The sequence below is a fragment of the Asterias amurensis genome, chromosome 8 (assembly GCF_032118995.1).
Source record: "Asterias amurensis chromosome 8, ASM3211899v1".
Taxonomy (NCBI): Eukaryota; Metazoa; Echinodermata; class Asteroidea; order Forcipulatida; family Asteriidae; genus Asterias; species Asterias amurensis.
In genome coordinates this window covers 19,789,695-19,802,637 of record NC_092655.1, presented here as the reverse complement: position 1 = coordinate 19,802,637, position 12,943 = coordinate 19,789,695, and the positions used below count along the sequence as shown (strand labels likewise).

At 38.4% G+C, this 12,943-nt stretch overlaps 1 protein-coding gene across 4 annotated transcripts in view; it reads right to left on the bottom strand.

The window, feature by feature from the left end:
- Positions 1-1,340: 1,340 nt before the first annotated feature.
- The window catches only part of LOC139940569 (SH3 domain-binding protein 2-like), a 41,979-nt gene continuing 30,376 nt past the window's right edge, over positions 1,341-12,943 (bottom strand). For all 4 annotated transcript variants that reach the window (XM_071936881.1, XM_071936880.1, XM_071936883.1 and 1 more), the window contains exons 9-14: positions 12,751-12,823; positions 12,471-12,551; positions 11,687-11,760; positions 8,894-8,957; positions 7,633-7,695; positions 1,341-6,271 (exon numbers count right to left, since the gene is read on the bottom strand). In XM_071936881.1, coding sequence (XP_071792982.1) covers positions 6,146-6,271; positions 7,633-7,695; positions 8,894-8,957; positions 11,687-11,760; positions 12,471-12,551; positions 12,751-12,823 — 481 coding nt within the window. In that variant the 3' untranslated portion in view covers positions 1,341-6,145. The remainder of the gene's footprint in view (positions 6,272-7,632; positions 7,696-8,893; positions 8,958-11,686; positions 11,761-12,470; positions 12,552-12,750; positions 12,824-12,943) is intronic.

Below are 12,943 nucleotides of genomic sequence, written 5' to 3'. Positions count from 1 at the left end.
TTGTTTCGAACACGTTTTTTTTAGAATGCCTCAGTAATCATAAAGTACAAAATGAAGACACTGAAATTTGTCTGACAATTTTAAGTTCTGGAAACAACGAGTTTTTCTTTTGCTATAACTTGGGGGCCGATTTCACAAAGATCTAAGATTGATCGTGACTGCAAATCAATCGTAGTTGCTAAGTAATGTGTGATGTCACAATACAAAACACTATGGTACTACTAAAAATTTGTCTTACGATGAATATTATTGCATTTTGAAATCGGCCCCAGATCGTTTAGACATTGTCTTAATTTTAGTTTGCAAGACTCCCCCCCCCCGCCCGCCTCGACGAACAAAGTAAAATACAACGATGAACAACAACATAGAAATTTGCAATTTTGGAATAAACGAAACTTAACTTACCATTTTATTCACTCAAAAATAATGTGCACGACTTTTCTCCTTCATTAAATAACAATCCTTGAGAAGTTTTCTACCGCAGACGTGTGTCCCACTATCACCGGGTGTTCTTTACTCTATCTTTGTACTTGCAGCTTCGGGTCCGTTGCATCTTTTGGTATGTTTGATTACGTAATTCGGCACAGCGCCCTCTCTGGACTTACACAGATAGGTGAGATCGAAATCATGCTATTACAACCGTAGAGCAGGTCCTTTAATAATAACATTATGCCTACATACCATATCATTGTCGTTTTGGAGTGAAAAGGTGATAACATAATCAGAATTTGTTTTGTCATGTAGACCATCGGACATTCTGATCGAAACGTCGATAATTATTATTAAGCCAATACTATTTTCAGAACCTGCACTGTTCAAAGAAGACTAGATGTCGTCACAAACTTCTACCGGCGTTTCTAGACATTTTGCCCAGCCCAACATTCATTTGTATGAACTTAATCAAAAATGCCGGGTTTTTGTTTCAAAACCATTCTTCAAGTTAAAAACTTAAATGCCAGTAGATAGAACTAATCATTATTCAAGTTTCCAGTAGAAGGTGTTGTAAAAGACAAGTAATCAGAGTTTGTGATGATGTGATCCAATACCCATGAAAGAACAAACCTATGAAATATTAAGCTCAATGGTTCATCGGAGTCCAGAGGAAAAAAAATAACGTTTTAAAAAATCTGACTTTTTGTAGCAACCCAACAATTTCAAGGGAACTTTCTACCATGATCATGTTTATAACATTGGGCCGTATTCATAAAAAAAAGCAATTGCTTTTACTAGGCTTTTGCATTACATCTTTATACAGATATCTGTCTGTATTTATATTTTCAATCGGTCAAGAACTTTCCCGTCCCACGCCAATAATTACAAACACGAACACACACATTAAATACTTTGTATCGTCGTTTCCTCTGGTTTATTCTGTATTACCCTGGACCTTATGCACGTGGCTCCATTTAAGTAGGGCGCCCTCTGTTAGAGGTCAAAAGAAGGTCGCTGATTGGTTCATTATGTGTACCGCGCGTTGATTTGTACCATACGGTTTTAAAAGATGGCGGCCCCCACTGATGTTGTCTATGTGCATGAGGTCCATAAATAAGGCAAGTAACCTTTAATGAATTTACAGTAAATCTGGAAGACACTTTTAGTAACCAAAATATATACATACAAATTGCATCCCATTTTGAGCTTTCTTTCTATACAAACAGACATATAGGTCGCTGTTTAGGCATATTTCTTGATCTTGGTCTAGAATAATTGAACAGCTCCTTTCTAAATTCTATAAAAACAACACTCACCCACATGGGGACCGAAGAAACATACATTCTACAAATGAACATTAAAGATTTGGAAAAGTTTCCGTATGGCGCCAGCACTTTTTCATTCGAAATTAATCTAATTAACCTCAATGAGATATCCTTTGTTGTAAAATTGAGTGAAAAGGTGGTGGCGCCATACGAAAATTTATCCCTGATTTAATCCCTATTTAAAAAAAATTGTGTTTACAAACCATTTCAAAACCTTTAATTCTGTGGGGTGTGTATGGTGGCACAGCTGTGCACTGAACTAATGGAATATGATCTACACTGTGTAGATGCAATCACCACATGATATTATTCTCCATAGGATTAGCTGATTAGTTGGTGATATTAAAGGGAAGGTACACGTTTGGTAGTTGTCAAAGACCAGTGTTCTCATTTAGTGTATCCCATCATAACCATAAAATAAAAAGCCTGTAAAAATTTGGGCTCAATTGGTCATTGAAGTTGCGAGAAAATGATAAAGGAAAAAACACCCTTGTTGGACGAATTTGTGTGCTTTTAGATAGGAATAAAAGACTTTTTAGCTAGAAGTCTTTTATTATTTTAGTGAGAAATTACCTTTTTCTCAAAAACTATGTACGTTACTATCAACAGCTCACCAATACTCGTTACCAAGTCGGTTTTTAAGTTAATGTTTGTTTTTGAGTAATTACCAAACTTGTACATTTCCTTTAAATGATCAGACGGTAGGAAGGTTGACTGGTGTACAGCTATGCATTTGCCACATATCATAAGGTTTTGTAGAATTTAACTGCCGTTCAATCACAGTGGATGACATTGAATGGTTTAGACAGTAGGAGGGTTGACTGTGTACTGTAAGTATTTATCACATGGTATCATATTGCAGACTGACACAGTCTATATATAATTCAAAACCACAGTGGATGACATTGAATGGTTGGTTAGACAGTGGGAGGGTTGACTGTGTATACACATTCATTACTACGTTTGTAGCCTATTCATTACCACATGCTATCATACTGCAGGCTAGTAAAATAGTTTATCTATCATTCAAAACAAAAGTGGGTTTTGGTCAGAAAGTATGAGTGATACTGTACAACTGGAAAATCTACATGACCGACTCCGAGTCTCACACAAATAATGTCCACATTTTACAAAATCAAACTGTTGTTTTTAAATGAGAAGCACTTGGTACACAGCTAATTAAATTAGAACAACATAAATTCAATTGCATTGGAATAATAAATCCAATTACATCGGAATAATAAATCATTGATTTTAAAGATGTAATGAATCTGATGATCAACTTAAATGAAATTAATATAATGAGTTGTTAATGGTGAATGAGTTGCTAATGACTACATACACTCGAGTAAAACTCAAAAACCAAAATGTTATACTGTACGAAATAATTTTTACAAGATGGTCACGTTTTTGAGATATCGCTGAAAAACCGGAGTGAATATGTCCCGGCAGGAGAAACAAGTTGCATGGGAAGGAAGCGTTACTGACATAAAGATTCTCAGATTAAACATTTTGTATGAACCTAATTACTTAGAAGTAAAATGTTTCCCAAAATGCTTTATACTATAGAAAACTGCTGTAGGCTTCCAACCAAAACTTTGTATTGCCATTTATTTAAGAGTGATTGCCAAACAAATGCCTTCACTTTAACGGATGGTTCAAATGCCTTGTTTTTTTCGTGAATAATTTAGTGAATTATAAACTGTCTGTGTGAATGTAAAAGACTAACTTCGAGATTTAAAGGCAGTGAACACTGTTGGTAATTGTCAAAGACTAGCCTCCACAGTTGGTGTATCTCAACATATGCATAAAGTAACAAACCTGTGAAAATTTGAGCTCAATCGGTCATCGAAAGTGCGAGGTATTTATGAAAGAAAAAAAAAAACACCCTTGTCACACGAAGTTGTGTGCGTTTAGATGGTTGATATCGAGACCTCAAAGTCTCGAAATCAAATTCATGGAAAATCACTTCTTTCTCGAAAACTGCTTCACTTCAGAGGGAGCCGTTTCTCACAATGTTTGTTACCATCAACCTCTCCCCATTACTCGTCACCAAGTAAGGTTTTATGCTAATAATTATTTTGAGTAATTACCAACAGTGTCAACTGCCTTTAATGAAGATTTGAAATACATCCTTCAAAATATCACTGCCACTGTCACAACAACGCCAATATTGGAACAAACTGCACTCTCTAAGTATACATACCACGAAGAACTCCACTTCATAATCAAAAATAATAAATAAAAAAATATTGACTATTTCACGTTCATAACAGTTACATCCTTTATACAGCTTTACAACAACTAATTGCATGGTTCCAAAAATATCATATTATTTACAATAAGTCAATTTCTCATCAGCTAGTTCCAATAATTAAGTACATCAAAAATATTACACTCGTGAAAAAATATCTTTTACTGAGTAGTTTGTGTAAATTTTACATTTTTCGTGCGGTGAATCTTACACCTTTTTTCTTGTTTTCGTCCGAAAGAAAATAATTTGAGAGAAAATTTTACAGAGAGAAAAACAAAATAGCTGCACAGATTCTTAGAATATACCTCACTTGGTTAGCTCGATAAACATTGTAAACAATTAAGCTTATTTTGATTTTATATTGTATGCATTGTTTTTCTTTGATTTAAAACAAGAGCATACAAGCACCTAAGGAACGACTGATCTAAGTAAACTAAACCATAATTGCTTCTCTTCATCCTGATATATTCTTGCAGTGTTCTGAACTGAACAGTACGAGATTGTCAGAACGAGAGTTGTTTAAAGGCAGTGGACACTATTGGTAATTGTCAAAGACTAGCCGTCACAGTTGGTGTATCTCAACATATGCATAAAATAACAAACCTGTAAAAATTTGAGCTCAATCGGTCATCAAAGTTGCGAGATAATAATGAAAGAAAAAATCACTTGTCACACGAAGTTGTGTGCGTTTAGATGGTTGATTTCGAGACCTCAAGTTCTGAACTTGAGGTCTCGAAATCAAATTCGTGGAAAATTGCTTCTTTCTCGAAAACTATAGCACTTCAGAGGGAGCCGTTTCTCACATTGTTTTATACCATCAACGTCTACCCATTCATGCCATTACTCGTCACCGAGATAGGTTTTATGCTAATAATTATTTTGAGTAGTTGCCAATAGTGTCCACAGTCTTTAAGTAAGTTTCAATCTGACAGCTCACTGATTATAAACTTCAAACCAGAACAAAAACCTTTAGAAACAAGTATCTCCCTTTCAAAGTTTTAAAACAAAATAGCATCAGAAAATTCCCATAATCATCAAAGGTTAATTTTGATAACAGTCAAATTAGCCCGATGTGCAATTCAATACATGACAAAACATGATTAGTTTGTTATACTGTGCTTGTCATATTTTGGCACTTGAACTCTGCAAAAACTGTCCTCACAAGTTAGTCTTAGTTCAAGAAGCCTCAACACATTTTGCTTCTGAATTAACACTTTGGAGGCGCTTTTGGTCAACAGCCACTGGTGGCAGTTCAGCAACAAAGTACTAGTTTGTATTATTTTAAACTTTGCTCGATGCGAGTATAATTAGGTGAGGGTTTCGGTAGCACCATGTGTAATCTTTTGAGTTGTGTTGGTTATGAGAAGAACTGGTGGTTGACAACTAGCTAGTTGAAAGTACCAAGTACAGAGTGACACATTTTGCTTCTGAATTCACCCATTGGAGTCACTTTGGGTCTACAGCCACTGGTGGCAGTACGTCAACAAAGTACTAGTTTGTATTATTTTAAACTTTGCTCGATGCGAGTATAATTAGGTGAGGGTTTCGGTAAACTTTGCTCGATGCGAGTATAATTAGGTGAGGGTTTCGGTAGCACCATGTGTAACACCTCTTTTGAGTAGTGTTGGTTCTAAAAAGAACCGGTGGTTGACAACTAGCTAGTTGAAAGTACTAAGTACAGAGTGACACATTTTGCTTCTGAATTCACCCATTGGAGTCACTTTGGGTCTACAGCCACTGGTGGCAGTTCATCAACAAAGACAGTACTACTGGTTCGTAGGATTTGAAACTTTGCATGGTGGGAGTATAATCATGGTTTATGGTAGCACCATGTGTAAATCTCTTTTGAGTTTGTGTTGGTTATGAGAAGAACTGGTGGTTGACAACTAATGTAGCTAGTTGAAAGTACTAGTCCGTTGATAAGTACAGAACGCCTGTTATCACTACATCAGCAAACAAAAAATAGACAAATGGCTGTATAGTAACCATTTAGGTAGCAAAATGCGCTACGAACTTCTTGCACCAAGGCTACTCTCAAGCCTGAAAATTACATTGGTAATTTCTTTTGTTACGCGTCACTTTTGATAAATATTATCATCAACGACGTAAGCATCCCTCCAAGGTAGAGTTGTTTTTAATAGCCAGGGTAGGGTCTTGATAATCTGACAGTAGTATTTGGCAGTGCGTTCTCTATGTAGTATTTCAAAAGGTCGTTCATTTCTGTGAAGACGGGATCAGTGTTCAGCGAGAAGGTTGAAACCTGTGCAGGGATGGACAAACAACAACAAATTAGAAACAATTCTGCACAACAATTTTTGAGAGGTTCAGAGATAAAATGTTTTTTTCAACGTTTTTATTTCAGGTTATGAGATAGTCTAGCAAGTACAATGTAGGTCATGGCCTTGGGAGGAACTCAAGTCGTAAGGTAAGAACTGAAATCGTTGTCAAAAAACATTGTCTCTTCTTTGATTCGAAAAACAAAATTGTGGAACCAATGAACCAATTTCATTTAACTACTTCAGCAGAAACATCTCTTTGGTGCACAGCCACATCCATGGATACACATTTTGTTCATGTCCAATTTATGAACAAACAGTTTGAAAACCACGGGTGTAGTAATTACCTCAATGTAAGAGAGGTTTCGCAAGCATGCGGATACAGATACAGATACGGATATGATAACCGTATCCGTTCACGTCAGCCGCGTGTTGGATTTTGTTTCCCAAACTATAGGTATGTTTTATATGAGTGCGCTTGCAGGCCTGATACTTCACGGAGGCAACGGAGGCGATTGCCTCCGTTGCCCCTTGCCATTGCCTTGGTGCCCTTGAAATGCTCCAGTAGAAATTTACAATTTCCTCATAGGGTGCCCTTTGCCAAAGAGAAAATGCCTTGGTGCCCTTGCCCTTTCAAAAACGAAGCATACAGCCCTGCGCTTGCATGTTTTCATCGTGAGTGTTTTTCTGACAAACATGACCGATAGAGACCCTGTGTTTTATACAATGCATTTTCTCATCGTTTTGCTTGCAATGACTAACAATTTTCTATCTATATCAAGCACAATACCACTGAAAGCAAATCTGTGGGAAATATTTTTGATCTGGGACAAAAAATACAACTAAAAGTCTGCAAAGCAGTATCCGTTTTTCTCTGACATGTATGAGCTTCCGTATCTGTTGCTAACGTGTGTACAAAATACGATAGTCACGGATACGCGTCACGTGAACACACAAAGTGTCGACGTATCGGTATCTGTATGTGTATCCGTAGGTTTGCGAAACCTCTCTATTATTGTTATATCTTTACATTTATTGTGTCATAATAAACAAAACTGCTTGAGTTTGTCGTAAACAAGTTATGAAACGGGTTACTCAATATATTTAGTTGTTCATTTTGGTGTCTTTGTAACAAAAAGTCCATGACAAATTTGAGGTTTTATTTGTTTGTGATGAGACGAAACCACATCGGCCACAACACTTCTCCCAAAAGAGTTTGAATACATGGTTATACCCGCAAGTTTACTACTATGGTTTTTCTTATGATCCACACCATGCAAAGCTTTAAACATCACTTAGAAAATATAGGGACTGTAGTAAATTTAAAAACAGTGAAACTATTTACCTGATCGCCGAAGACTTTGTAATGTTTGCATGAATTGAGATGTTTGTGGTAAGCCATCAGCACCTAGGAATAGGGGGAAATGAAGAGATTTGTGTTAGCCTTAACTCTATTCATTTATCATGTTGATGAAAACTGGACACTGTATTTAAAATTCAAAGAAGAAAAAGAATTAATAATAATCTAGACAAATCATAGACCTGTGGAAGATTTCATAAAATTGTATGTGACTTATGTCGAGGACTGTTTGGTGTTTGGGGCACAATAACAATTGCTCATCACTGGGCCAGGCATACCAATCCAAGTCCAATAAATTTGATGTCAAGTGACCAAAGAGTGGCGGATTTAGGACTGTAGGCACAATTAACAATTGCTTATCACTGGGCCAGGCATATAACTTAATCCAAGTCCAAACATGTTGGTGTTGGGTGACCATAGAGTGGAGGATAGTGGAGGATTGGGGACTGTAGTCCCAAATAACAACTGCTGATCACTGGGCCAGACGTGTCTTATCCAAGTCCAAACATTTAGTGTTGGGCGACCATAGAGTGGAGGAAAGTGGAGGATAGTGGAGGATAGTGGAGGATAGTGGAGAATAGTGGAGAATAGTGGAGAATAGTGGAGGATAGTGGAGGATAGTGGAGGATAGTGGAGGATAGTGGAGGATAGTGGAGGATAGTGGAGGATAGTGGAGGATAGTGGAGGATAGTGGAGGATAGTGGAGGATAGTGGAGGATAGTGGAGGATAGTGGAGGATAGTGGAGGATAGTGGAGGATAGTGGAGGATAGTGGAGGATAGTGGAGGATAGTGGAGGATAGTGGAGGATAGTGGAGGATAGTGGAGGATAGTGGAGGATAGTGGAGGATAGTGGAGGATAGTGGAGGATAGTGGAGAATAGTGGAGGATAGTGGAGGATAGTGGAGGATAGTGGAGGATAGTGGAGGATTGAGGACTGTAGTCCCCAATAACATTTGCTTATCACTGGGCCAGGAATACAAAACCTTATCCAAGCTCAAACATGTAGGAGTTGAGTGACCATAGAGTGGAGGATAGTGGAGGATTGGGGACTGTAGTCCCAAATAACAACTGCTGACCACTGGGCCGGACATGTCTTATCCCAGTCCAAACATGTAGGAGTTTAGTGACAATAGAGTGGAAGATTGAGGACTGTATGCCCAAATAGCAATCCCAAGTCCACATGGACTGATAACTAACAACTCTCTGTGAAAATCAAAACCCTTTTACACATATCAAAAGTCCTACCTTTCCTTGACCAGAGCTTAGCCGAAGTAGATACATGCCGTCCTCACCGTATTGATACAGCAACCTGTAGTTAAAGAACACAAATAGAAAGTTGAAGCACCATACCATTATAGTTTGGTTCTATTGGCTGGTCTATGAGGAAGAGACATGTTGGTCTATGTTGGTTTTGCAAGAGAGTCAAAACATTCTACAACTATTGCGGCACCGGACTCAAGCTCATTGTCCAACTGCATTGAGCAGAGACTGTCGCTTAAAGGCAGTGGACACTATTGGGAATTACTCAAAATAATTATCAGCAAACCTCACTTGGTACAAGTAATGGGGAGAGGTTGATAGTATAAAACATTGACAGAAACGGCTCCCTCTGAAGTGACGTAGTTTTTGAGAAAGAAGTAATTTTCAACGAATTTGATTTCGAGACCTCAAGTTTAGAATTTGAGGTCTCGAAGTCAAGCATCTGAAAGCACACAACTTCGTGTGACAAGGGTGTTTTATCTTTCATTATTATATCGCAACTTCGATGACCACTTGAGCTCAAATTTTCACAGGTTTGTTAATTTATGCACATGTTGAGATACACTAAGTGAGAAGACTGGTCTTTGACAATTACCAATAGTGTCCACTGTCTTTAAAAATGTTCTGCCAAGCAAAAATCAGCAGGCTACCAGTCACAAATGGTGTTTTGTGAATATGGTATTTTGGCTGGTAGCCTTGATCTGTTGATCAGGAAAGCAACATCGTTTTGTACTTTGAAACTCTTTCAAACAGATGATGACTTGTTATCAGCGAGTGTTCCCTTGGTGGTTGAGAGCACTTTTATATTATAGATGTTAAATTTGCATCGGGGAAAAAGAATATTAATTTTTTTTTTTTTTTTTTTTTTTTTTTTTTTTACCCATACACCAATGTGTGTTAGCATTGTATACTCAGTACTTTCCCCGAGTCCTGTGAAAAAATATCACAGGCATGTTACTCGGGTGGGATTCGAACCCACGACCCTTGCAATTCTAGAGCAGTGTCTTACCAACTAGACTACCGAGGTTGCCCGGCAACTTTTATAATAAGAGGGAAACAGATGTGTCTGGACATGCTGGAGGGGATGAGAGCACCGAACTCAAGCTAAAGCATCTGTTAAGAAGATTGTGGGTTCGAGTCCCAGTCATGACACCTTTGTAACTGTGAGGGCAGAGATGGCTCTTGTGATTGATGTAGCTTGGTAGCACATTAATATTGAACTCATTGTGGGTTCGAGTCCCAGTCATAACATCTTTGTAACTGTGAGGGCAGAGATGGCTCTTCTGATTGATGTAGCTTGGTAGCACATTAATATTGAACTCATTGTGGGTTCGAGTCCCAGTCATGACACCTTTGTAACTGTGAGGTCAGAGATGGCTCTTCTGATTGATGTAGCTTGGTAGCACATTAATATTGAACTCATTGTGGGTTCGAGTCCCAGTCATGACACCTTTGTACCTGTGAGGTCAGAGATGGATCTTGTGATTGATGTAGCTTGGTAGCACATTAATATTGAACTCATTGTGGGTTCGAGTCCCAGTCATGACACCTTTGTAACTGTGAGGGCAGAGATGGATCTTGTGATTGATGTAGCTTGGTAGCACATTAATATTGAACTCATTGTGGGTTCGAGTCCCAGTCATGACACCTTTGTACCTGTGAGGTCAGAGATGGATCTTGTGATTGATGTAGCTTGGTAGCACATTAATATTGAACTCATTGTGGGTTCGAGTCCCAGTCATGACACCTTTGTAACTGTGAGGGCAGAGATGGCTCTTGTGATTGATGTAGCTTGGTAGCACATTAATATTGAACTCATTGTGGGTTCGAGTCCCAGTCATGACACCTTTGTAACTGTGAGGGCAGAGATGGCTCTTGTGATTGATGTAGCTTGGTAGCACATTAATATTGAACTCATTGTGGGTTCGAGTCCCAGTCATGACACCTTTGTAACTGTGAGGGCAGAGATGGCTCTTGTGATTGATGTAGCTTGGTAGCACATTAATATTGAACTCATTGTGGGTTTGAGTCCCAGTCATGACACCTTTGTAACTGTGAGGGCAGAGATGGCTCTTGTGATTGATGTAGCTTGGTAGCACATTAATATTGAACTCATTGTGGGTTTGAGTCCCAGTCATGACACCTTTGTAACTGTGAGGGCAGAGATGGCTCTTGTGATTGATGTAGCTTGGTAGCACATTAATATTGAACTCATTGTGGGTTCGAGTCCCAGTCATGACACCTTTGTAACTGTGAGGGCAGAGATGGCTCTTGTGATTGATGTAGCTTGGTAGCACATTAATATTGAACTCATTGTGGGTTCGAGTCCCAGTCATGACACCTTTGTAACTGTGAGGGCAGAGATGGCTCTTGTGATTGATGTAGCTTGGTAGCACATTAATATTGAACTCATTGTGGGTTCGAGTCCCAGTCATGACACCTTTGTAACTGTGAGGGCAGAGATGGCTCTTGTGATTGATGTAGCTTGGTAGCACATTAATATTGAACTCATTGTGGGTTTGAGTCCCAGTCATGACACCTTTGTAACTGTGAGGGCAGAGATGGCTCTTGTGATTGATGTAGCTTGGTAGCACATTAATATTGTACAGGCTGTATACCAGATACACATGTATGAATTAATTTGGTAATGATGTTGGAGCGCTTTCAGAAGCCCTTCAAAAGCACAATATAAAAACCGATATTGCTATTATTATTATTATTACTATTAGTACCACTATAGTTATTATTATAAGTTTTTTAATGACTAAAATCAATTACCCTTCGGCTTGTTTCTTGTCTTGTGAGTTGAAGAACGCTGATGACGGAAGAAGGTCTCTGGTTGCAGGTTTTGGCTGAACAAAGGGGGAAAAAACCTCACTTATTAACAATATAAAGTTAAGAACTTGACGGAGAAAAAAGCACCGCAAACCATGATAATGTTTTCTACAATATTTACTACAATAAGCTCAGCAAGTTAGAATGTAGTGTTTGAATTCAGGTCTGGACAATCGTAATACAATTGTTCTCAAGTACAGACACAATTTGCTTTGACTTTTGGAGGTGATTTTCAGACATAAGTCCAGTTTTTTTTCCCCCGTCCCTTTCCCCCAATTACCCCCCCCCCCCCCCCGCCCCAATAATAATGTCTGGTGTTTGGCATGAACAATTATCAGTACATCAAAGATCAAACTCGGTTCATAAAATCAAGTAGGGAAATTGATCTATACTTCTGGGAAACTGACATCAAAAGGTAGTTGTTGCCAACCCAACCCAGGGGTCGAAATTAAGTGTATTTCCATGGTAGTCAGCAGGGCTAGTGACCAATAATTTTTAGTAGCCCTGATTAGATTTTGGTAGCCCGAAAGACACATTATGTCTCGCGTCACGGCTCAAACTTTACAATACACCAATAACATAGTTCTTTATTGTTTGTGATGATGATTTTTGCATTATTTTTCCACTAGCCCGTCGGGCTATCAAACTGGAAAAATGAGTAGCCCGGCTGTAAATCTGGTAGCCCGGGCTAGCGGGCTAGTGGCAATTTCGACCCCTGCAACCATACCTTAGGCTTCACCCCTGGCTTAGGCTTCAATCCCGGCTTTGGCTTAACGGCAACGGCTGGCTTCAATGCACTCCTTGTGCCCTAAAATAAAAGACCAATTTTACAATTGTCATTTTCTATGTGATTCTTGTTTATATACATGTGTTAAGCGTGGTGTCACAAGTAATAGTTTGGCAAAAAGAAACATTCAGTTTGTAATCAGGAAAGTTTTGCGGTAGTAACATGTGTAAATTTCTCATTTGTCTGCATACATCAACGATCAACAAGGCTTTGAACTTACCTGAATTTCATTTGGGCTATGTGGAATTTCTTGGAATTGCTTTTTTCTAAAGCTGTTGCCATCTGGTCCTTGCCTGTCATTAAAGAAAATGTGTTGTTATTTGTTTGAATTGAATATAACGCAGTAAGTAGTATAGGTACTAACACACTACTCATTTTAGGGTTTGTTTGCTTAAAGGTCGATCTTCTGGACC